The 24,707-nt window shown below is 41.0% G+C and overlaps 1 protein-coding gene across 13 annotated transcripts in view; it reads left to right on the forward strand.

Moving 5' to 3' along the window:
• Positions 1 to 24,707, forward strand: part of Tnrc6b (trinucleotide repeat containing adaptor 6B) — a 205,858-nt gene that overhangs the window by 66,994 nt on the left and 114,157 nt on the right. For 10 of the 13 annotated variants that reach the window (XM_076911659.1, XM_076911660.1, XM_076911653.1 and 7 more), the window contains one exon: positions 5,938 to 6,005. The exons of 1 other annotated variant lie outside the window; for it this stretch is intronic. In XM_076911659.1, the coding sequence (XP_076767774.1) occupies positions 5,938 to 6,005 (68 nt within the window). Of the gene's footprint in view, positions 1 to 5,937; positions 6,006 to 18,670; positions 18,883 to 24,707 lie in introns of those variants that run through there. 2 more of the 13 variants (XM_034516480.2, XM_076911657.1) reach the window with 2 other exon arrangements.

The raw sequence follows: 24,707 nt of genomic DNA on the forward strand, positions 1-24,707 counted from the left end.
GCCCAGGAACAGAGCTGAACATCTTCCATCCCAGAGGGTCTCTGGGGTTCAAAAGCTCGTTCGACCAGGCTAGATGACAAGGTTGTTGCATCACCCCTGGGAGTACCCAGATTTGAATCCCCCTGCCTCACAGAAAAAGGACTATGGACCTCCCCATTTGATTTGCTGGCTCTGATCCTGAGCATGCCCCAGCAGACTTGTAAAAGGGCGGAGACAGAGACTGTGTTCCTTCAGGTCTGGAGAGAGTTGTAACCAGGAAAGGGCTGTTGATCCAAGGGGTCCCATCCCTCATCCACTGTTGCAGCATTAACATTAGATTTAGGGGCTAGTGGGGGCTATTGGCTGGTGCAGCAAATCATAAGCAGCAGGGAAGCAGGATCAGGAGTGCTCAGGTCCCAGTTTCAATGCAGAGTGACCTTCCATCGGTCTTATAGTGGTTCATCTGGAAGACTTCTCTGATGGACCTTAACAGCTGGATTCTCTCTCCCAGCAGGCTTAATGTGGGAGTGGCATATCCACGTACTGATCCTGTCCACCTTAACAGCCTTAGGCATGGTCAGGATCATGGTGTGAAGTCTTTTCCAACAAGGTTCCAGGGTCTTGTGGTTATGTCACTTAATCCAGACTTCGTTACCTGGTTCAAAGCAATGGGAGTTAGGGGGAGGAGCAGGCTCATAAATCTTGGAGACAGCAGGTCAGAGTTGCTTCTGGACCCTATGGAGGGCCTCCAGGGATTTAAAAAACTTACGTTTGTCATATTCAACCAAGATATCAGACTGCAGGTTAGGCAGCATAGGAGGGGGCCTCCCATATAGGATCTCAAAGGGAGTGAGACCTAAAGTATAGGGGGTATTCCTAGCTCTATATAAGCCATAAGGTAGGAGAGCCACCCAATCACTGCTAGTTTCAAGGGTTAATTTGGTCAAGGCCTCCTTCAGGGTTCAATTCCTCCTCTCTACTTGCCCTGAACTCTGTGGTCTGTATATACAATGTCACTTCCAGTTGGTCCCCACAACCTGTACTAGAGACTGAGTTACCTGAGACATGTGTGGTAATCATTATTGGACCCAAGCAGAGTAGGCAAACCATACCTGGGTATGATGTCTTCCAGAAGCTTCTTTGCCACTACACTGGCAATCTCCTTCTTTGTAGGGTAGGCCTCTACCCATCCTGAAAAGGTATCTATAAAAACTAGCAAATACTTATATCCATATGTTCCTGGTTTTATTTCTGTATATTTCCCAATTAGCCCCTGGCTGTTACCCCTGATTTTGGTTCCTGGAGTGGCTCCTTGATTGGGGCCTGAGGAGTTCATAGCCTGGCAGGTAGGACAGTGTGAGATGACCTGATCAGCCAAGTGTCCTAAGCCAGATGTTTTGTATGTTGCCCCTCACAGCAGTTCTGTCAGTTGTTGGTGACCCAGGCATGAAGCCTGATGAATCTGGTGGAAGAGTTGCTTAGTAACCTCCTTAGGTAGGATGATGGTACAGCCTTCAGAGGTCGGCAACCATTCGTCACTTCTATAAATTCCTTGTCATTTGGTCTGATTTTTCCATCAGAAATATATTCGGGATGGCTGGGAGTGTACAGGGTGGCAAAGCCACCAGGATGTTGGCAGAAGAAGCTTGGGCAGCCTCCCTTATGGCTTTATCAGCTAGCCTGTTCCCTCAAGCTATTTTTGATGTCCCATTCTGATGCCTGGGGTAATGAAGTATGGCCATTTTGAGAGGAAGCCATAATGCCTCCAGTAAAGCAAGTATTTCTTCCTTATTTTTGATGGTTTTTCTTTCAGCAGTCAGTAATCCCCTCTCTTGGTATATGGACCCATGTACATGACCCATAGCAACGGCATAGCTACTGTCAGTGTAGATGTTAGATGTAGCCCCTTTTGCCAGTTTTAAAGCCTGGGTTAGAGCCTTTAGTTCAGGTTTTAGGGCTGAATTTCTTCCTGGAAACAAAGCAGTTGTCCAAATAACAGAGGCCAAGTTCATTAAGTACTGCCCCTGTATACCTGATTCCATTCTGGATGAAGCTGGTCCTAGATACATTCCATGTCTGGCCAGGGTATGTCAGTCAAGTCTGGCATGATGTTCTGGATGTCAGATAGCAGGGTGGCTGGGCTTAGGGCAGATTATGGGTTATATCTTATGTGAGGGGAAATCAAAAGTAGACCCTGAAAGTGAATCAGTCTGGTGTTGGACAGCCATCAGCTGGGTGGATTCCTGAGAATCCCCTAACTATTAGGGGGTGGTGATAACAAGTTCTTGCCCCATGTTTGTTTGTTTGTTTGTTTTTGGCAACATCCTTGACTAGAAGGGCAGTGGCAGCTATGATCTGGAGGCAGGCCAGCCATCCTTGGGCCATTGGGTTCAGCTTCTTAGATAAAAAAGCCACAGGTCTTTTTAATGGTCCCAAAGTTTGAGTGAGCACCCCCTGTGCTACCTCCTTTCTTTCATCCACATACAAGTGGGAAGGTTTGTGGATGTCCAAGAGAGCCAGAGCCAGCACCTCCAGTAAGGCTTTTCTTAAAGTCTTAAAAGCCATGTCTATTTCAGGGGTTCATTCTATTTTATCTTTTTGGCCTCTGGTGACCTCATATAATGGTTTAGCTATCTCAGTGAATCCTGACACCCAGAGTCTACAAAACCTGGCAGATCCCAGAAATTCACGTATTTGCATTTAGGTTGGTGGAACTGGGATGTTAAGGATGGTTTGCTTCCAGGCTTCCAACAGCTTATGCTGGCTCCCCTTGAGTATTTACCCCAGATAGGTGACCTCAAGTTGACAAATCTGGGCCTTCTTAGCAGACACTTGGTAGCCAAATTGACTCAGCTCCTATAGCAGATTGCATGTGGCCTCTGGCATGTCTCCAAGTCTGAGACTGCCATCAGGATGCCATCTACATACTGGAACGTAGGTACTTGGGGGGTGGGCCCATCGGTACTTACCCAAGTCCTCATGGGTAAGGATTGTCAAAGATGCTGGGTGAATTCTTGAATCCCTGAGGCAGGCTTGTCCAAGTCAGTTGTCCCTTGAAGCCTCTCTCCAAATCTGGCCATTGAAGGCAAATAGAGGCTGGCTTTTGGGTGCTAGAGGCAAGCTTTTCCCTTTCCTTGAGCTAGGCTCTTCAGCTCTCTCTCATCAGGACCATCATGACTTATGGCAGCAATTAAGTAGCACTTTTACCAGTCCTCTGGTCTATTGATCCTTAGGGTGTCCTGGTTGTTGAAAACCGTCTCAGCTATGGCTACTAACACAGTCAGTTGCTCATCCACAAAGTTGTCCAGGCGGTGAAGCTTTTGATGGGTGTCAGGGTCAGCTTGGTTAACAAAAACTGTTTACAGCTGATTGGTGTTCTCTGGCTTCTGGGTCAAAAGGAGAATAGGTGCTATAGGCTTCAAAATATCTTTCTAGGTATTCCCTGGGGCTCTCATTCTTTCCCTGTATCACCTAGCTTACCTTAGATAAATTTGTGGGCTGTCTGGAGGCCTCTTGGAGGCCCCCATCAGAAGCTAGCAGTAGACCTGAAGCCTCTCCTTACCTTCAGCAGTGTTAAAGTCTGGGTCAGGTTGAGTCAAAGGAAAGGCTTCATCAATATCAGCCTGGACTTGGGTGGGGAGCCCATCTGCTCCCGAACCAATTTTCAGGCAGCTCCTATGATCCTCTCTTTCTCCTCTGTTGTGAAGAGGATCTGGAGCATTTGCTGGCAACCATCCCCAGTGGACAGGTAAGTCAGCATGATTGAATCTAGAAGACCTGTGAGAGCTGACAGTCTTTCTGAAAATGGGGAGTTCTGTAACTTCCAGTTGTAAAGATCATTATTGGCAAATATGTCATGAACTATCTCCTCTGAGCATCTGACAGTCCTGTAGCCTAGAGGGATAAGGCTTTAGTAGAGTCAGCCCTGTGGGCAATAAGGGCCTGAGTGTGAGGGAGACTCCAAGTGGAGTCAGGAGAGTCAGGGTAGTCAGGGGTTGGTCCTCCCTCTGCCTGTGTGCTGCCTGGGTAGGGGCAGAGGTGGCAGGAGCAGGAACATAAGGAAGGAGACAGAGATCCTTCTTGGGAGCAGAAGGGTGGAGCAAGGCAGGGGCCTGTGGCCATCCATCCTTTAAAGAAGGAAGGAGCAAAGAGGCCAGTGCCAAAAACCGTCTCATTCAACCAGGTATTATCACATGGTGATATGTACTTGGTCCGGGTAGCCTCTGGCCTCATAGACTATAACCTTCACCCTATAAATAAATGGTGGGGATATTAAAAGTCCCCTCCTCAGGCCATCCTACTTTATGGTAGGCCATTTGTTTCTGCAAAAGATGGTTAGTTTGATAAGACAAACAACTAGATCTGAGTCCTCTGTGACTCAGTGAAAGTCCTTAAAATGGTTCAAGACCAAGCTCAGTGGATTGCTCTATACCCGACCCATCCTAATAATCAAAGAAAAGTTTATATGAAAGGACAAAAACCACAAAATGTTATCTTAGTCTAGTGAGATGACTCAGTGGGTAAAAACTCTTGTTCACAAGACTGACCACCTGAGTTCAGTTCCCATGACCCAATGGTAGAAGGAGATAAACAAATCCCACAGGTTGTCCTCTGACCTCCCCATATATTTATATGCACACATGAATGCACACACACACACACACACACACGCGCACACACACACGCGCACATAACTAATATGTTGAAATAAAAAATATATTCTGGGCTCAGTAGTACAAACTGTGTCATCTTAGCATAGGTTTATGCAAATTCTGTACTACTTTGTACTGAGCTTCCTCAGATTTTGGTATCCTTGGGAGTCCTAGAGTCAGTCCTCTGTAAATACCAAGGGATGAAGGTATTCTTTCAACAAAAGTTAGATTTTGAACTTAGCTAAAGATGTCTTAACTTACTTATTCTATTGTCAGTGTATGTTTACTTTTGTATTTTCCTCTGTTAAAAATGTTACTGTTAGCTGGATGTTGGTGGTGCATGTGCACTTTTTTAAAATTTAATTTTTTTACTTATTTACTTTACATCCTACTCACTGTCCCCCTCCTGGTCAGCCCTCAACAATCCTTCTTCCTCCCCCTCTCCTCTGGGTGGGGGTCCCCCTGGAAATCTCCCCAACCGTGCTACTCCAAGTCCCCTCGAGGCTGGGTGCTTCTCCCACTGAGGCAAGACAGGGCAGCCCAGCTAGTAGAACAGGTAGCAGCAGTTTTGGGGACAGCCCCATTCCAGTTGTTCAGGACCCTCGTGACGGCCTGCCTGGTCTATATGGAGAAAATCCTGTCTCCTAGAGAGATGGGGGAGAGAATATAATATCAAATGAATACTTTTATATATTTATGAAAGTTCCTTTAGAGCACATACCTAGAAATGTATTTGAAGTTTGTGTGGTAAGTCTACATTCAAATGTACAAAGTGAGGACAAACTTTCTCAAAGTTGTTGTACTAGTTTTCCCTCCTACTAGGAGTGGAGAACTGCCATGCTCCTCACCTCTAACGCTCCATATCGCTGGGCTTTGTCATTTTACCCAACCTGGTAGTTGTAAAGCGGTATCCCTTTGTGGTTTTCATTTGCCTTTTTTTCCTGACTGACATGAAATTTAGCAGCTTTTCATGTGTTTAGGGACCATTTATGTGTTCTCTTCAGTGACACTCCTACCCAGTCATTTTGCAGGTTTTTCATGGGCTGATATTTTCTCATTGATTCTTAGTCTTTCATGTTCCAGATGCTAGTCCTTTGTCACAGTTGCATGAGTTGCTGATCTTCTTTTTCATCCTGTAAACCTATCCACCCAAGGAGAAGAGGCATGAGCAACTCCGGAGAATGAAAGTCTCAAGCTCTAGACACTGTAGTGACACCCTGTGGGTGTGCACAGAACAGGGCCTGGCACTGGATTAAGTCGCATCATAGTACTGACTGCTGCTGACCTGTGGTGCTTGCCTTTGCAGGTGGAACAGGAGGATTTTGTAATGGAAGGGCATGGCAAGACTCCACCTCCTGGAGAAGAAAGCAAACAGTGAGTCACCATTTATTAAAAGGGTCCTATTACAGATCCCCAGAAGCAGTTGGTTCAGGGTGCTGAGAGCATGTTTGCTGGGCTGTGTAGACAGCGGAGATCCTGCAGAGCATACCAGTTGCTTTGTTGATGCATTACTTCTATTTATAGATTAACTAGAGGGACAAGAAAGTTGGCTTTGTTGTTTTTCACACTTGGCTAATCAAAATTTATGTTATGCTTAAGCAAAGGCTTTACAGCTCAGGATGTTCCAAATTGAACTAATTAAGTTTGGGTGTTTTCCAAAGAAAGTATGAAATGGTGCTTCCTTTTCTTAGCAGTGTCTTCATGAAGAGGCTCAATTAATGGGCTGTCTGCACACTCCCAAGTGTGGGTTTATCTGCATACTACTTCCTGAAATTCAATTCCAGCGATAATTGAAACTTCTGATCACTATTAAAATAAAGTTTTTATCTGATGAAACAGGGGCTAAAAATACTATAACTTAGCCAACATTCTCAGTTATTCAGGATTTATCTTTTCCCACTTCTGAAAAAGTGGCTGGTTTTAAGCTTCAATTTGGGACCTTTGGTATAGCTTTTTAGTGGCTGCTAATAGGTCTTATTTTTCCTTAATCTGTCATAGAATTGAGAAAATAGTGTTTCAAAGCAGACTGGTTTTTCATATGCCCTTTTAAAGGAAAAACACTTAAGATGGACTTAAAGCACTGACATAACTCCAAGTTTTATTTAGACAGTAGTTTCCGAAATTGAATGGGATGGTGATTCATAAGATTTACCAAAATCTGTAAAGAAAAACTCCTCTTCTTCGCTCTTCTCCCTCTTTTTTTTCCTAGAAAATAGTTTATTTTGGTAGATCTTAAGAAAATGATGTTTCCTAAACCCTTAGGAATGAATTATGCAGAATAGACTGCTGCCAGGAGGCCAGATTCATAAAGGGGAGTGCCTTGTCTTGTGTTTGTTGTGAATGGAAACCAGGAGATCTTCACAGCCCTTTAATTTGCTAAGCTAACAGTTTTAAAAATAGCTCACAGTATAAATCCTAACTTTGCTTCATTCTGTCTACTGCACTTTCATTTTAGAAAGTGGCATCAATTCCTCTTTAGGGAATTAGAACACCAGACACCTATTTGGCTCTGTGAAAAGGGAGGAGAAATACCTCAGGTGATTTTCTCATTGGCTCCCACCCACACTTCTACCCCACAATATTGTCTTATAAAAAAATCACAGTTTCATTTATCAAGGGCTTTTCGTATTCACAGTAGATACATGCCATCTTACTGGCTCAGTCTTTTTTTTTTTTTTTTCTTTGCTTTGTTTTTTCTTTAAAGATATACTTATTTTATGTGTATGGGTGTTTTACCTGCATGTATGTCTGTGTACCGCATGTATGCCTGGTACCTGCAGAGGCCAGAAGGTATCAGATTCCCTGCAACCAAAGTTACACATGATTATGAGCTGCTCTGTAAATTCTGGAAATCAAACCTTTATCCTCTGGAAGAGCAGTTGAGACTCTTTACTAATGAGCTGTCTCTCCAGCTCCAGAGTCATGTCTACTTTGAGCATATTGTCTCCATTTTAGTCAGAGATCTACCTGTGTCAGTACCGCTCAAAATGGAATTTAAGGTTTGGATCCAGATTTTGCTGACTGTAAGGTGCTTACAGTATTATTCTGTCAGTCCTTTAGTTGTCCCTGAGCAGTGCTCCTGAAGGGTCTGTAGTTATCACAGTAACAGAAGTCAAGGCCAACGCCTTATGAAGAATAGGAAGTTGGGAAAAAAACAGTGAAAGGGCAGGAAGACTTCTTCCTGTACATGAAGAAAACGTCTGCTCTTCAGAGGTCTAGTGTCCATTTCCTAAACAAATCTGTCTTTGTCTTCAAAGGCCTCTTTGGTAATTGTAACCTGTCCTGAGTTGGCTTCTTTTAGTGGTCAGGAATCACTTGAGGGACAGATTCTGCACATGTATGTATTCTACTTTTAGAGTTTCAAACGGCAAATCAAACTTGAGTATCTTGTGTGATATCCTTACCATTGTCTAGAAGCCCCCTAAGCCCTGAAGCTTTGTTGTGTGGTTTGGTTCGGTGCTAAGGATGGAATAAGGGCCTTGCACTTGTTAGGTGAGCACTGAAGTCTAGTCCCTACCCTTGTTTGTTTTTGTTCATTCATTCTTTAGTTGATTCATTCATTCTGGGTCTGCTCTGGTACCCTATTGTGAAATAATTAGGCAGAAATGTACCTTCTTTTCTTAACTATGTTTGCCTTCTGTGAGTGTCAGCAGCAAAGTAGCTGTGTTTTTTTGTTTGAGGAAAAATAAAGTTTTCATTTCTTTGTTTTGTGAGTTTTGTTGTTGTTATTGTTGTTTTGTTTTCTATGGTACTTTGATTGGACCTAGGGCTTTGCAGATGTCAGGTAAATGCTCTGCCATTGTGGTCTGTCAAAAGAACTTGGAAAAGCAGCTTAAGGAAGAAAGGATTTATTTAGGATCATAGTTTGAGGGAATCCATCATGGTGTGTGGAGGGAGATTGTGAGGCAGCTGGTCACATTACGTCACTCAGTCACCAGAAAGATGAATGCCAATGTTCATGTTGTCACCTGTTGTCATTTCCATTTAGTGTAAGATCTTAGCCCATGGGTAAGGCCACCCGCATTCAGTGTGGGTTTTCCCTCAGCTAAACATCTCTGGGAACATCTTCACAGACACACCTCAAAGTGTGTCTCCTAGGTAATACTAAATCCAGTCAACTTGATGAAGCTTGAACTTGCCAGGCAGGTACTTGGTCACAGCAGTGAGGAAAAGCAACGACTACACATGGTACAGCACAGTGTATGAGCAAGTATCTGCTCATGCTGTGTTTTGACAAGTCATCATGTAAGGCATGGTGGTGCACCCTTTTGATCCCAGCAGAGGCAGGTGGATCTCTGAATTCCAGGCTAGACTGGCCAGACACTTTTCATCATGCTTTTGGAGAGCTTGTTTTAGATAATGTTTCATTCACAAAGCCTTTTGATTTAGTTTTGACATTGTTTTTCTTTGACACTCATGGGAAGAGCATTTATTGTAAGTGATTTTCAAGCTAAGTGTTGGTTTATCATGCTAATGGGTTTGGCTTCTTTCATTCTGTCCTTTTCTTTTCCTTTTTCATTTTGCTTTCTAACAAATCTTCATTTTGAACCTCCATGCTGAAATTGACTCTCATCCTCAAAGAATACGTGATACGTGTCTCTCGTCTATGAAAGTCACTAAAGTAATCTAGTTTTTCTAGCAAATATTTATTTATTGAATCTATTAATTCTTCATTTGATTTTTTTTGAGAGACCAAATATCTGAAAGCACAGTCTATTGAAGAGGTTTTTTTATAATTGTGTTCACTTCAGATTGCTGTATTGCTCAGTGTTCAAAGATCAGTGGTGGCAAGGTAGACTGCTTGGCTAGCATGCACCAGCATGTTTGTTTTGATCCCCAGACCACATGATATAAATTGGGTATGGTAATGCATCATGCATGAATTCCAGCACTCAAAGATGGAGGCAAAAGAATCTGAAGTTCAATGCCATTCTCAAGTCTACAGTGAGTTCAGTCATTTTTGGATGCAGAAGAACCTGTCTCCAACAACAGAAGAGTATCAGCCTATAAATGAATTCATCTTGTAACTAAGGACAACTCATAAAAATGTACTCATGGTCCTACCAGGGAACTCAGTAGGTCAAAGTACTTGCTACACAATTCCCATAACCTGAGTGCAAACCCTGAAACCCATGTAGAGCTGAAAGGAAGGAATGGCCTCCCAAGTGTTGTCCTCCAACCTCCACATGAGTCGTTCATATGCATACCCGCAGTCACTCACATATCATATACATTTTAAAAGATAGATACCTAGATCAGACTAAAGATCCCTAGGCTAGCCTTGGAGCACAATAGTAGAGCACTTACCTTGCAAATACAAGGTCCTCAGCTTAGTCCCAAGCGAAGCAAAGGGGGAAAAAAGATTCCTTTTGCTGTACTATTCTTTGCCCTGTGTTTGGCCACTCTATTTAACACTATGCAGACACCCATACAAAGGTATGTGCATATACACAAAATAATAATAAAGCTGATCATGGTGTTGTTGCCTTTAATCCCAGCACTTGGGAGGTAGAAGCATGAAGGTCTGTCTTGAGAGGCATGAGTATGAGGCTAGCCTGGTCTTTATACCAAGTTTAGGACAGCCAAGACTACATACATAGAGAGACCCTTTCTCAAACAAACAAACAAAGGAAAAAAGAAGAAAGAAAGAGAGAAACAAAAAGAAAAGAAAAAAGTAATAAAACAAGACTCTTTAAAATTCTATTTTATAGGGCTGGTGAGATGTCTCAGTGGTTAAGAGCACTGACTGCTCTACTATAGGTCCTGAGTTCAATTCCCAGCAACCACATGGTGGCTCACAACTATCTGTAATGGGACCTGCTGGCCCCTTCTGAATGTACACAATACAAAATAAGTAAATCTTTCTTTAAAAACAATTTTGATTTATAAATATAACAAAGTATGATAGTAGCATTCTAATTTCCAACAGTAATCTGAAAATTATTGGATCCAAGTTGTATTGAGATTCCCAGGTAGTTTGGGATACTATTCTGCCTTCCAACTATGTTGCAGGTAAGACCATAGAAACAGAACTCAGTTGCATTTTTCTTATCCTCCTCCTTGCATTGTTTGGTAGCATTGAAGTTAGTAAAAATTTAGAAAAGCTTTGCTTTAGTGTCTATAGTTTCCTTTACCGGACAGATGGCAAGCCTCCTCCTTTAGGACTGTATTTAAGGGACTGGAGGCATAGCTAAACTGGAATAGCTCCTACCTACCATATGCAAAGCCCCTGCTTCAATCCCCAGAACCTAGTAAAACTAAGCTTGGTGGCCTACCTCCAAAACACCAGCAGTCAGGAGACAGGGGAAGGAGGACCATGCTCAACCACACAGTCAGTGTAACCAGGCCTAGGATAACAAACAAACAAACAATCAAACAAACCAGACAGAGAATGAGAGAGGGAAAGATAAAAAGAGGAAGAAAAAATGAAAACTCGGTTCAGAATCTTAAATCTGACCTTTGCTGTGAAATTTTTCTCTCATTTCATTATGACACCATGATTGATTGATTGATTGATTGACTGATTGATTGAATTAATTAATCTGCAGTGCTAGGGATTGAAACCAGGGCCTCACATACAATAGGCAAGTGTTTAACCACTGTCTTTCCAGATGATAATAAACAGTTACAGCTTCTTGGACCTGGAAAATACCTACTACACAGTGGATGTTCAAATAGTGACTGTTGACCCCAGAGCCCAAAGCCTGCTTCTCTGCATGGTTTTAGGTTTTATGTGTATGTGTGTGGGGGAGGGTAGATATGTTTAACTGTATTTAAACATTATACAATATATACAGGCAATGAAACAGGCTATACTACAAATATGTAATTTTTATGTTTTGTGTAACAGAAGAAAATGAATGTAATATAAAATAAAATAAAAGTTTTTTCAAATAATCAGATGTTATCAACATAATAATCAAGATAATAATTTATCAATACCAAAATAGAGACTATAAATCATGGAACAAATAGTGAGAGGCCAGGAATAAACTCTCATGTATGGGTAATAAGCTTTGACAAAGTTGCAAGAATAAAATTTGAGATATTTCCAAAAATAATATTGAAAAACTGGAATATCTATATGCAAAGTACGAGCTTTAATCCACACCCACCCAACTTCTCAAAAGTGGTTTATGGGCTTAAGCTTAAGTTCTAAAATTTTGAGATATTCCACCATAAAATACAAGACAATGAGTTTGAATTGAGCAATTTTCTTTTGTTAGTATAATATTTTTATTAATTCTTTGAGGATTTCTGTGTATACTCTATTTACTTTACTGATTTGTTTGAGATAAGAATCTCACTGTACAGCCCCGACTGGACTGAGACTCATTCTGTCTGCCTCCACATCCCAGTGCTGGGATTAAGGGCAGGCATTACTATACACAACTGATACACAGTGTATATTTTAATCATCTCTTATCCTTTGTTTCCAGCTTTATGTCCAATTTGTACAACCCATCAATGCATGGATGTTGAACCATCTACTGGATCATGGTTGATCTATGAGGAACCACACTGTTAAAGAAAACAATTTTTTCCCTTCTCTAATACCCATCAACTACCAGTAGCTCCTTGGTTAGGGTGGTGGCTTATGAGGCCTTTCCTTCTCTATGCTAGAATGTTGAAAGACTTGACCTTGTGTAGGATACCCTTGCTGATAGAAGTTCAAGAGTATATTGATACTGTCATGTCCAGGAGCCACTGCTTTCTCTGATCCTTCCCAACCTCTGTCTCTTAAAATCTTTTTATTCTCTCTCCCAAGATTTTCTCTGAGCCAAGGGGATCGGGGGAGCTGTATTGTATAGAGATCCCATTTATGACTGAAAACTCTACAGACATGTATTCTTACATGTCTTTGATCAGGCACGTTTCTACATTAACCGTTGTCTACTGCACAAATAAGCTTCTTTCATGAGACCTGAGAACTACAATACTAATCTAAGAAAAGATATAGGTCTTTAGAGAGTAATTTGATACCAGATTTGTAATTTGTCAGTTTCGAAGAATAATGATAGTAGGTTAACCCCATAGAGCCTATGGTTTTCTCACCCATGGGTTCTGGATCAATTTACAGTACCACGTATATGTTTCTTCTTATGGAGTGTCAGGCCTTAAAACCAACCAGAACAGAGTTGTCTACTTCTATGCCATTTGTGCCACTATTGTGGCAATTGGCATATCTTGCCAGTCTGGTCCTAATTGTAGCTTGCAGGATTCACAGCTGGGTAAGACCGTGTGGACTTTCCTTCACCGGCAGGCTGCATAGCATCTTCCAGTACTTTGAAAGCTAGCCAGCAAGAGAAGAAACTTACCTATTAGTATCAACTTGATTTTTTCATGTCCTGTGACCAAAGTGTGTGGTGTATTAAGCAGTAAGATCTTACCATCAAGACTTGGTATGCAATCAGGAGCAGTGCCAGAAGCCTGTACTGTTTTGGGGATCCTTAGGACATCTGACCAACACCTTGAGGGGCAGATATCTCTCTTAGCACTAGACCTTTTGTTTTCTTTTTGTTTTGTTTTGTTTTTTATTTTATTTTATTTTATTTTATTTTTTGAGAAAAGGTTTCTATGTAGCCCTGGATGTCCTGGAACTCACTTTGTAGACCAGGCTGGCCTCAAACTCAGAGATCTACCTGCCTCTGCCTACTGAATGCTGGGATGAAAAGTGTGCATCACTACCACCCATCAGCACTAGATTTTTTTTTTGTTGTTGTTGTTTGGCAATCTTGTAGCTTCTGGGAGGAGCATTATCCTGTTTAGGGTCATTTCTGTTTCACACACACACACACACACACACACACACACTCACTCACTCACTCATGCACGGCCCACTTATGAAACAGTACGTTTACATATGGATTTTTTCTTGTTTTAGATTGATTTTTATGTATATGAGCATTTGCCTACATGTTTGTATATGTACCATGCATGTACCTAGTTCCTTCAGAGGCCAGGAAAGGGTATCAGATCCCCTTGAATTGGAGTTACAGACAGTTGTGAGCCACCATGTAGATGCTGGAAACCAAACCCAGGTCCTTTGCAAGAGCAGTCAGTGCTCTTATCCACTAAATCATCAATTTGGGCCAATGGCTTTTCCAAATATCCCTAGTGTTAGGTGTCCTTTTCTCTTCCCTTTCCACCAATAGCCCCACTTAACACTTCCCATAGTTCCCTTTCATATGTATTCTACTGTCACTTCTACCTTAAAGTCTTTCTTCCCTTCTCAGTCCATTTCTAGTTTCCTGACTTGTACAATACTCTAGAAGATTGAACCTAGGATCTCAGGCGTGCTAAGGAAAGTTGGAGGAAGATAACACTATTCAGGGAATATGGCAACATCTGGAAAGTGGTCAAAGGAAGCAAATAACTTTTACCCTAGAGCAGGGGTTCTCAACCTTCGTAACACTACAATCCCTTAATACAGTTTCTCATGTTGTGGTGACCCCCAGCCATAAAATTATTTTCGTTGCTACTTGATAACTGTAATTTTGCTACTGTTATGAATCATAGTGCATTTTTGGAGATAGAGGATTGCCAAAGGGGTTGCAACCCACAAATTGAGAAGCACTGATCAAGAGTGTTTTCTCAGTAAGAAGGGTGAGCTGGAAACAAATCTCATGCCATACCTCTCACTGCAGCTGTAAGACTGCCGAGGTCCTTGATATACTTGTGTTTGCAGACTTTGAAGGCTCTGTCCCATTATAGAAACAATGAGAGATACATTCTATATAAATTCATGATTTGATTTATTATTGCTCTCACATTTTAAAAGAATTTTTATATTTTTGGTTCTGAAATTCTTTGGCTAAAAGCAACTGATTTAATTGATAGTAATCTAGGAGTTTTGCTGGATTCTTTTCCTGCTGTTTTGTTTTGCTTGTTTGTTGTGAGGCAGAGTCCTCACATTGCCTGTTCTGACTCTGTGAACCTGAACCTGGCCCTGAATCCCCAGTACTCTGCCCTCTATCTCTTAGGTGCTAGTATATATTTGTGCTTTACCACAGTGAGTGCCTTAATTTTTCTTTAGTTTGAATTCAGAATCCTTTTTCCCTTCATAGTTCCTGACAGGACTGTGTAGCTATATAGCTCCAGCTGGCTTTTAAGATCTTTTTATTTCTCTCTGGTGCAGGTGTGTACTATAGGTAATAGTTACTGAATCCAGGATCTCATGTATGCTATGCCTTAGCTTCTTTTTAAAATTAGTATTATATTACTTTTTGTGTGTAGGGGGGAGGTGTTTTGCCTCCATGTACATCTGTGTACTATGTATGGAAGCCAGAAAAGGATGTGGGAACATCTAGAACTGGAGTTATAAATGGTTGCGAGCTGTCCTGTGGGTGCTAGGAATAAAATCAAGTTCCTCTAGAAAAGCAGCAACTAGCTTTAACCACTGAGCCATTCCTTCAGCCCTAGCTTCTTGAATCTGTGGATTGTAGTCTTATATGGGATTTTAGAGCTGAATGTGAGGGTTGTAAAAATATTGGGCAGTAGTAAAACATTACTGAATGCAGAGTGCCTAAAAATGGATTCAACAATCCAATGCATAATTAAGGTGAAGTGTCTGTCAGAGGGCTTCACTGTAGCCTTGCTTCTGAACACACAGCACATGCACTTTGCACTACACATGCTTTCACATAGTACAGTGCCAGCAGATGTTGCCTGAAACACCTTGGCTCAGACTCAAGACTATTGTATGTTCTGACTGCAGTGTTTTTCCTTTCATACAAACTGTTGAACTCTTATAGGAACATAATGGTTTAATTATGGAAAACAAAGATTTAACATATCTCTCTATGTCATTCCTCAGCATTAAGTATAAATTGGTGTATCTCTGGATTGTATTGTTGTGTTAGAATGTTAGATTTTAAAGATTGCTGTTTACATCACCGTTAATAATATATATCTTTGAATGAATTTTGGCTTGGATTAGGAGAGAATTCTAAGAGTTTCTGAAATGGCCCAAAATGCATTTCTGCCATTTTGTACTATATCTATGAGAAGTGGTATTCTCAGTGTTGGTGATTATAAAATAAAAATATTGATCAGCTCTGAAAATATTAAAGATTCTGCATGTCCTGCAGTATCAAATATTCAGCCAAGATTTAATTCATGTAAAAATAATTAAGTACACGTATTTCATTAGTATGAGTATTTGTTTTTGTATTTAATAAATACTGATGTTACAGTTATACCAAAGAATTATTTTAACATATTTTTCATGCTCTATTATCAATAAATATTTTATTTGCATACCTTTTTTATTTCTTGTGGGTATGTTCATGCACATGCCAGTGGATGTGGAGGCTAGAGGCCAGCCTATACTGTTCAGATGCTTTTTTCACATGGGTGATTACAGCATGACGAATGATTTACTGACAGATCTCTCTTCTCAGCCCATTTTTTATTTTTGGAGATAGAGTCTCATATAACTCAGGCTGGCCTCAAATTCACTATGTTGCCTGAGGCTGGCCTTGAACTCCTGAATGTTGGAATTATAGGTGTTCCCCACCAGCATATGTTCTATATAACGATATGTCTATAGACCTGGGTTGTATAAAAATTGGTCAGGCGAAGAAAGGTTTTAAGAGGGAACAGTGTAAGAAGCTCTATGTAGTCTTAAATAAAACAGGAAACAGATTTAAACATCTGTATAAGAATACTGTACCTCGGAGAATAGAGACAGCAGAATAAAAATTTGTGACTATCACAAATTGAAACAAGGTGGTTGTGTAGTCAGTCACCCACAGGTTTCCATTTATTGAGCATACTAAGGTTTCCATAACTCATCTGGAAGGTATTGGAAGGATAGAAATAGATTAATGTTCAGAGTTTCCAGCCTGAGAGTTTCCTGCCTTCACCAGACATATCACCCCAGGAAGGAAAGTTCAGACCACTAGGATTCTGGAAGAATTTTATAGCTTGTTCTTTGTGCCCACCTCCCCTGCACAAAAATGAATGTCAAACTTAAAGCTGTCAGTCCAGGTCTCTGCATTTTTCTCAGTGCAGTGCAGACCATAGAAACACTTTATACCACAGAGTATCTGGGCTGCCAGATTGACTGGGCAGTGCCTCTGCTTGCCCCGAAGTAGCTCTTTTCCTGTTCTTTTTGAACGGAAAAGTGGAGGGGCATAGTATAAAGGCATCAAAAACCAGAAAGACAAACACTTAGTGTTTTGATGGATTTAACAGGTTTGTTTTGGGTTTTTTTTTTGTTTTTTGTTTTTCTTTTCTTTTTTTTTTTTTTTTTTTTTTTTTTTGCAAGGAAAGCCTGGCCTTTAGAGGCCTTGGTTCTCTGCTGACTGGCCACTCAGCTTAGTTTGTTGAGAGAAGCATCTTGGCCAGCTTACTATTTCTGCTTCTTTATGTTTGTAAAGAATCCTTAAAATAGATAGAATGGATAGGGATTCCTGGAGATCTCTGGCATTCATTTCACCTAAAGTACTTATATTTGTTTGTTACTGTCTGTTTAGCCCACCTCTTTTGAACAGAGCTCTAGGTGATTTCATTGATTCATTCATTCAGCTGCTGTTTGAAGTGCAGGGTAACAACTCACTGAAGATGGGGAAGATAGTGGTGTTTGACCACAGACAGTTGACAGTTTATAGGGAAAGACCAACATTAAGCTGTTTCTGTCATAAAATGAAGCAACTCTGCAGTAATAAAGTGTGTAGTGTACTAGGAATGATTAGCAAGAGGGCTGGGAGGCTCAAGGTGCTTGCAGGTGACTGACTTTTTGAGACAGGATCACATAGCATCTCTGGCTTACCTGGAACTTGGCTATATAGAACAGAGATCTACCTGCCCCTATGATGGGATTAGCAGCCTGCACCACCACTCCTGGCCTGTGACTAACTTGACCAGGATAAAGATAACAGAGCCACAAAGGCAAAGAAAGCAAGGGCTGGAGAGATAGCTTGGTAGTTTTGAGCACTGGCTACTTTTGCAGAGGACCTGGGTTCAATTCCCAGCACCCACAACTACCGCAGCTCACAACTGTAACTCCAATTCCAGGGGATCCAACACCCTCACACAGATATAAATGCACTAATGAACATAAGAAAAGAATTAAAGAAAAAAAGAAGGAAAGAAACCAAGGTGCCATGACTGCCCATCTCCACAGCACACCTGCCAAAACGGAGGCTGGGTGGGGGTAGGGTGGGGAAAGTGAGGGGGTGGAGCTGGACATCTACTTCAAGCCCAGGGTGGGTTTCCTAGGGTAGAGAAGTCAAGATGTCTCTAAGGAGGAGGGACTTGGACCACAGGAAGCTAGGTAGGCTTTAATTGAGTGCCTAGTCTCCAAGCGCCGTCCTCAGCAGGGAAGGGATTAAAGATGACTCAGAGCTGCCCAGCCTGGAGGAATTCAGTGGTAAAGCTCTGGCTCAGTCTTTACTTAGGTTTGGGGAGAGGCTACAAAGTACTGTACTCACACAGTAGGCACCAAGTTCGGGCTCTCCTGTTCCCTGTTTGCTGAGCTGTTCAGATATGGGGGGGGGGGGGGGGGGGGGCTGCTTAACCTCCCTGAGTTGACACTCTGTTTATGAGTGGGTGGTATAGTAACTTCCTGTCTTTTTGTGTATTTTAGAGGTAGCTAGAAATCAGCTGTGTCCTGTTTCATTTTAATCCAAAAACTAAATTCTCTTTTTGTTTAGGTAAAGCTTTGTTTAAGCCCCCTTTCAAAGAGCAGTTTGCCAGTCTGTTCTTGCCCAAACATCTAGAGAATAACTAGCAAGGGAGCCAAGATCAGATCCAGGATCTGCAAGCATCGTTAGCAACTGAGCATATTTCTATAAACCAATAAAGGTTTTTCTATTTTGTTCATCTGTTACCCTTATGGTGTTGCCACTTTCACATGCAGTATCTGTAGGCGGGAGTATAAGTAACAGCATTGCACAAATGAAAGCCGGTGGAAAGGGGCTGCTGTCGCTTTAAGGCAGCTTCAACTCCAGCTCCCTCCCCTTTCCTGATTGACAAACCTACCCGAAGTCACGTGATCCGCCTCTATTTGAAGGTCACAAAAAGCTGCTTCCTTTAGAGACAGAGGGGGAGAGAGAGAGCAGGAGGGAGAGTGAGCGAGAGAGTTAGTTCAAGCCAAAATGGCCGACAGAGTCTCTGCTGGTTTCTGAATATTTAAAATACAAAATACAGATAGACAAAAAGAATTCCTTTTTTGGACTTTTTTCATTTCCATTTCTACCTTGTATGCCTCAATTTGCTGGATTTAAGCACTGCTGCACTTTATGAGGTTGGTAAATATTTTCAATTTTTAAAAACCAATTGATTTATATGGATCGTGTCTAACCGTTTTCACTAGTGGTGTTGCAAATCGACATTTCTCTAGCATGGAGACTGGCTTTAGACATTTCGCGAATCTGTAAATCATACTCATGATGTACTTTTGGTTCAGCATTTTAGAAATGGAAAAGACTTGGTTGAATATTTAAATTTTGAAGTGATTTAATTGCACTTTTAGTTTATATGTAGCTTTTTATCGTTTCTATCGTGCAAATAAACGAAGCTGTGAGTAATTGAAATTTGATATTTAGAAAGAGGTTTTTTAAAAACACAAGCCTCTCCCTCCCCCCTTAAATCTGCTGCAAAAATTTGCATAAATATAAATGGGTTTGCATTCTTTCGGCTGCTAAGGCCGACAAAGGATCAGGGAGGACTAGCCCTAGAATCGGAAAGCTTCTCTCTCTCTCTCTCTCTCTCTCTCTCTCTCTCTCTCTCTCTCTCTCTCTCTCTCTCTCTCTCTCTCTCTCTCTGCTATATCCTTCTGGAGATACGAAGAGCCTAAAGTGAGATACATTTTAAAATAGGGCCAGCGGGTTACTGAACACACCAGGTTTGGGGTTATAAATTCCCTTCTTGAAATGCGGGCAGTATGTGGCTCACCCTCTCTTCTGCGCGCGCTCCTTTGCACTGGGTCCCAGTGTGTGTTCTCAAATGTGCAGCCAGATGCGCTTTTATTTTGATCGTGGCTTTAACCAAATGGCAGGACTGTCTTGTAAACACGATTATTTTTAAAGCTATAAATGGCTCTTTACTCTGTTTAGAAATTGTTTCTTTACCAGTTCTTCGTATACATTGGTCTCCATTTCACATGAAATAAAAATTTTGTTTAATATTAGATTTTCACCGCCAGTTGAGTGTGTGATGTGTGCCTTTTGGGCATATATTTGTTGTAAAGTGGTCATTTAGGATCATAAAACCGAGTGTCTGTGTGATTGTTAGTATCCCTGAAAGTGCGGTGTCTCAAGTTAAATTCCATTACTCCTAATGCAGGATTCTAGAAGCCTGAGAGCAGGCTGGAAAGAAAGCCGAAAACTTGCTTTCTCAGGGCCACCTCCCCCTATCATTGTGAGAGTGTGATGTAATGCCTCTTGGTCTGGTGTGCTGAAAAGACTGTAGTTTGTGATGTGGCGGGTAAATTACCCCCACCCCTGACAAAATCCCTTCCCCCTCCCCCAGCACATCCTTGGCTCTGAGAAGCCTTGTTTTCTTTCCTCTTTTCTCCTAATTTGTGTCCCCTTGATTTGTGCTGTGGCATATTGGCAAGAGAAAGATATCATTCTTCTAAATCTGCTACAAAGTATAGTTTAGAAAAGACATTTAAAATGTGCAAACGATCATATCCTCAGTAAATGTGTACATGTGGATTAGAGCTAATTAAGCATAAATGGAATAATTTTGATCAGAAGGGAACAGTTTTTTGGTTTTTTTTTTTTTTTTGGTTGTTGTTTCCTTTTTAATTAATCTAATTATAATATGTTAACCAGCTAGGCCTTAAAGTGTTAAAAAATAAAATTGGGAAGCTGCTGGACCAATTTGAAAATTTTGACAGTGTGGAAGAGGGTGTGTAGTGCTTTCAAAAGCTTTATTCACTGTTAAAATGGGTTGGCCTCTCGTGCTGAAAATGGCCTGTTTCTTTGGGCCAGTTGTGTGTAGATGAAGGGACTTTTCACGCTAATTTAACAAAAAGACTTTTCCATTTGAATACATAAGGATAATTAGTCTTCTGTCTCAGAAGAGCCATCATTTTATTATTTTTTAAAGTAATGTTGTTATTATATTAGTAATGTCTATAAGCAGAGAAGTGCCCGGAGTGCTAAAGGCTCATCTACATTTTATGGTGACATAAATTCAGCTTTTGTGTGAGAGGAATTGGAAACATTGTATTAAACAGGAAGACACATTTGACTTTGAAATATCTTTACAGATTGGATTAGTAGAATTTACCTCAGTGACAGGGAGGGTTGCATTGTGATGGATCTGAGGAAAATTAGAGCTGGTTTTTGTTGTTGTTTTCTCTGAAAATGAAAGCAATCATTTGGAGCGTCACTTGGTGGGTGATTCATTTTACCCCTGTTTCCTAAGTTGTGGCTGAAGATGAGAAAAAACTCAGCTTGCCATGTTTTGCCTTCTGCTTCTTTTTGTGGACTGTAAACATGTGAATGGCAGGTTTATTCCCTCTTGCAGAGAGGAACCAGAGCAGTGCCCACTCTCCTGGGCAGAGAGGAGAGTGATACTAAGCACATTAGCAGAATGCCACTAGAGGCACTGACTGGGTTTAGTAAGGCCCCTTTCCCAGAGTAGTGCAGAGGTGAGTAAACAAGGCTGGCTCTCCTGAATGGTGAGCATGGTGCTCTGGGGAGTTTTTAAAGCTCAGCTGCCATTTTGGGTCCAATTCTTATTCTCACCAAATTGTGATAATTTGGAGCAAATATATGAATAGCACATCCAATGTGCAGATGGATAAAATTTAACTGTGTCTTCTTTAAGGTTTTCTGCTCATAGTGTGAATTGTTGAGTTAAAACTTTAAAGATGTGTCTGGTGGTATGAGGAGCAAACCCCAGCTGTATTAGAACTCAGATATTGTAGTTTTACATTTTAAATGACATGGTGTATGCAGAGGAAGGGTCTTACTGGAGAAAGTAATCCTTAAGCCCCGCCCCCATTCATTTTTTTCCTTATGCTACTTGTGGCTTGAAGCAATAAGTCATTATTCTTAGTTCTCTCTTTCTCTCTCTCTCTCTCTCTCTCTCTCTCTCTCTCTCTCTCTCTTTCTCTCTCTCTCTCTCTCTCTCTCTTTCTCTCTCTCTCTCAGAGATGTCCTAGGCTCACCACTGAATCATCACAGCATTTGATAATACTTATCAGAAGTTTTTTTGGCCTTCCATCTGGTCTCCACAAAGCATTGGCACCTTTGATAGATGGTGCAAATGTAATTCTGATGTTCAGCTCTGAATGGCCTTTTGTTATTTGCTGTCACTGCTAGGACAATCCTTTTAAAAAGAAACTTCTGAAAATTGAAGCAGAGACTTCTCCAACTCTGTCTTTACCAGAAGCAGGTCAGGGCTTATGGCACAGGCTGAACAGTTACAGTGATGGAATGGCCCTCGTCCCACCAGACACCCAGAACTGAAAAGTTGAGAGAAATTTATTTTTTACAGGAGTGAATTTACTCTGGTTAAGTGACACAGGTGGTCCCTCTCCTCCAGGAAGGTTATTAAACACATCATCGCAACTTGGTTGTGTGTGTGTGTGTGTGTGTGTGTGTGCAGCATTCAGAACAAGCACCTGGTCACGGGGGTATCCCAGCTATTTTCATTGAAAGCCCTTATCTGGAGAACTCAAATACTCGTCCCCTTTGTTAGTTTATAGTCATCATTTAGATATTAGACTTTAAGTGGAATTTACTATTTCAAGATGGGATCTTTGAGCATTGGTTGGAGAGGTAACACCATAAGCTAATTGTTTCCCAGTATAGTATTGTTCCTGGATTTAGCCTAATCTCCCTTGTCTCACCTCCTTCTTATGATTAGACCACAGAGTGGTTGGAGAGAATTGAAGTCACTTGGCCTAAAGAGGGATTTAACCCATGAGAGTTTAATGTTCTCTTCCTTGCTTTATGTATTTCTTCAGGAATCATTCCTTATATCCTGATGTACATTGCTAAGAGACTCTAAGAATTTTGACTAGCCATTCACTCTGAACAGCCAGCCACTTGGTTTCTGTGGAAATACTCGGTATCTGGCAACTATGGTGACTAATAAGTAGCCTTGGGTTGTACATAGGAATTTGGGATTGAATAGTAATTTTTGTTTCTGATAGTTCTAGAGCAATGATTCTCAACCTTCCTAATGCTGCAACCCTTTTTAATTCAGTTCCTCATGTTGTGGTGACCCCCAACCACAAAACTAGTTTATTGCTACTTCATAACTGTAATTTTGCTACCATTACGAATTGTAATGTAAATATCTGTGTTTTCAGATGGTCTTAGGTGATCTCTGTGAAAGGATTATTTGAGACAGACAGACAGGCACACACACACATACACACACACCCCAGAGGGGTCTTGTCCCACAGGTTGACAACTGCTGTTCTAGAGATTTGCATTTAAGGTTTGACATGGTAATCTTTCCTCTTCAATAGCCCTGCAAACTTACCTTTAGAGTATTTCTGAGAACCTTATGACCTTAGGTGCCTTCCTAGTTACTCTGTAACATTCCTTGCTTTTACTTTTTAAATTCCCCTTAATCATTCCACTAAGTATAATTATATACTACTTGTGTATGGAACCCTCTATACAAAATAACCTTTTCCAGAACAGCAAGTATAGAGAAACCTGCTTACTGTTCTGTTCCCAGGGCTTGAATCAAGAGGAAGTGCTCATGATTAAACGGATTTGAGTGTGGGGCACAATGGCACAGATTTCAGCTTCCAGAGGTAAGGCAGGAGGAGCAAAGGTTTAGAGGCAGCTGTAGTAGCGTCCATATGCAGACTCTGGCTTGGTGTTTGTTTGTTTGTTTACTTGTTATTGTAATAATTGAGTTAGACCTAATGTAAGGTCACTCTTCCTGTATAAAAATGGGGAGAGTAGGTTGCTGTGAAGTGCGAGAAAATGCTGTGTGACAGCAGAGACTTAATCTTTCACCTTCACAGAATCTACCTTAGTTGAGAAACCAGAAAGGCTTTGTATAAAGACAGGCTCACAATCTGTGGCCCAGACTGGCCTGGAACTTGTGGCAGCCTTCCTTTCGTGACCTTCACAGTACATGGATTACAGGTGTGAGACACCAAAATAAACCAGGAAGGCTCTTACAGCCTGAAGAAGGCTCTGTTCTTTCTTTTGACCACCAGGGTCATGAAGGAGTAGATGAGGACAGGAACAGGCTAGTGCCTTTTCATTTTCATAAAGCTCCAGAGGCCTGTGTTTTCATCTTATTTCCTCCTCCTCTTTCTTAAGGTAATGTGTTATTTATGTTTTATTGATAGATTGTGTTTACTTATTTAGAGACAGGGTCTAACTATATAGCTCTTGCTGACCTGGAACTTGTTATCTAGACCAGGCTGGCCTTAAACTCAAAGATCTGCCTTCCTCTTCTTAAACACTGCTTGGATTACAGGAATCTGCCACCATACTTGGCTCATGCAGTCTCCATACTTATTTTCTTCCAGCTCTAGCCCTGTAAATATTTTCTTGTCTTCTTTTCATATGTTCTGTTTTGTATCAAAACTTTCTGGGTAATTTTACATGAATTTTTATTAGAGTTGACAAGACAAAAGAGAATATAGAATACAGTATTTCCTCTCATTTTTTTCTCTCATTTTAAATATTTGAGCTCATATATAAATTATATTTAATCAAATTATTACTTTGATTTTACTCAGAAGATGTGTTAAATAAAAAAATAAAAATAAATAAAACGGGTTGGTTGTTTACTTTACAAAATGCTGTTGAATTTATACAAGTGGCATAGAAATGGCTTTTGCTCTTTAAGCTTTTTTTTTAAAAACATAATATTATTGTCTACTTGATCATTAATACAGCAAATAATTAGTGAGTACATGCCAATATTAAGTATTAGCATCAGAGAACGTATGGACTCACCAGTTGCTTTCTGATTGATTTAGTTGATGCATGTTCTGGTCCACAGGGTAGGAATATGAATATATATATATCTCTGATCCTGTAAACTTGGTCAAAAGAATGTGGTTGGGACCGTTATAGCCACTGTTCTTGCTAAATGAACGTGGCATGTCTATCAAACTGCCTTCCAGTGACT

The sequence above is a fragment of the Arvicanthis niloticus genome, chromosome 13 (genome assembly GCF_011762505.2).
Source record: "Arvicanthis niloticus isolate mArvNil1 chromosome 13, mArvNil1.pat.X, whole genome shotgun sequence".
In the NCBI taxonomy this organism is placed as follows: Eukaryota; Metazoa; Chordata; class Mammalia; order Rodentia; family Muridae; genus Arvicanthis; species Arvicanthis niloticus.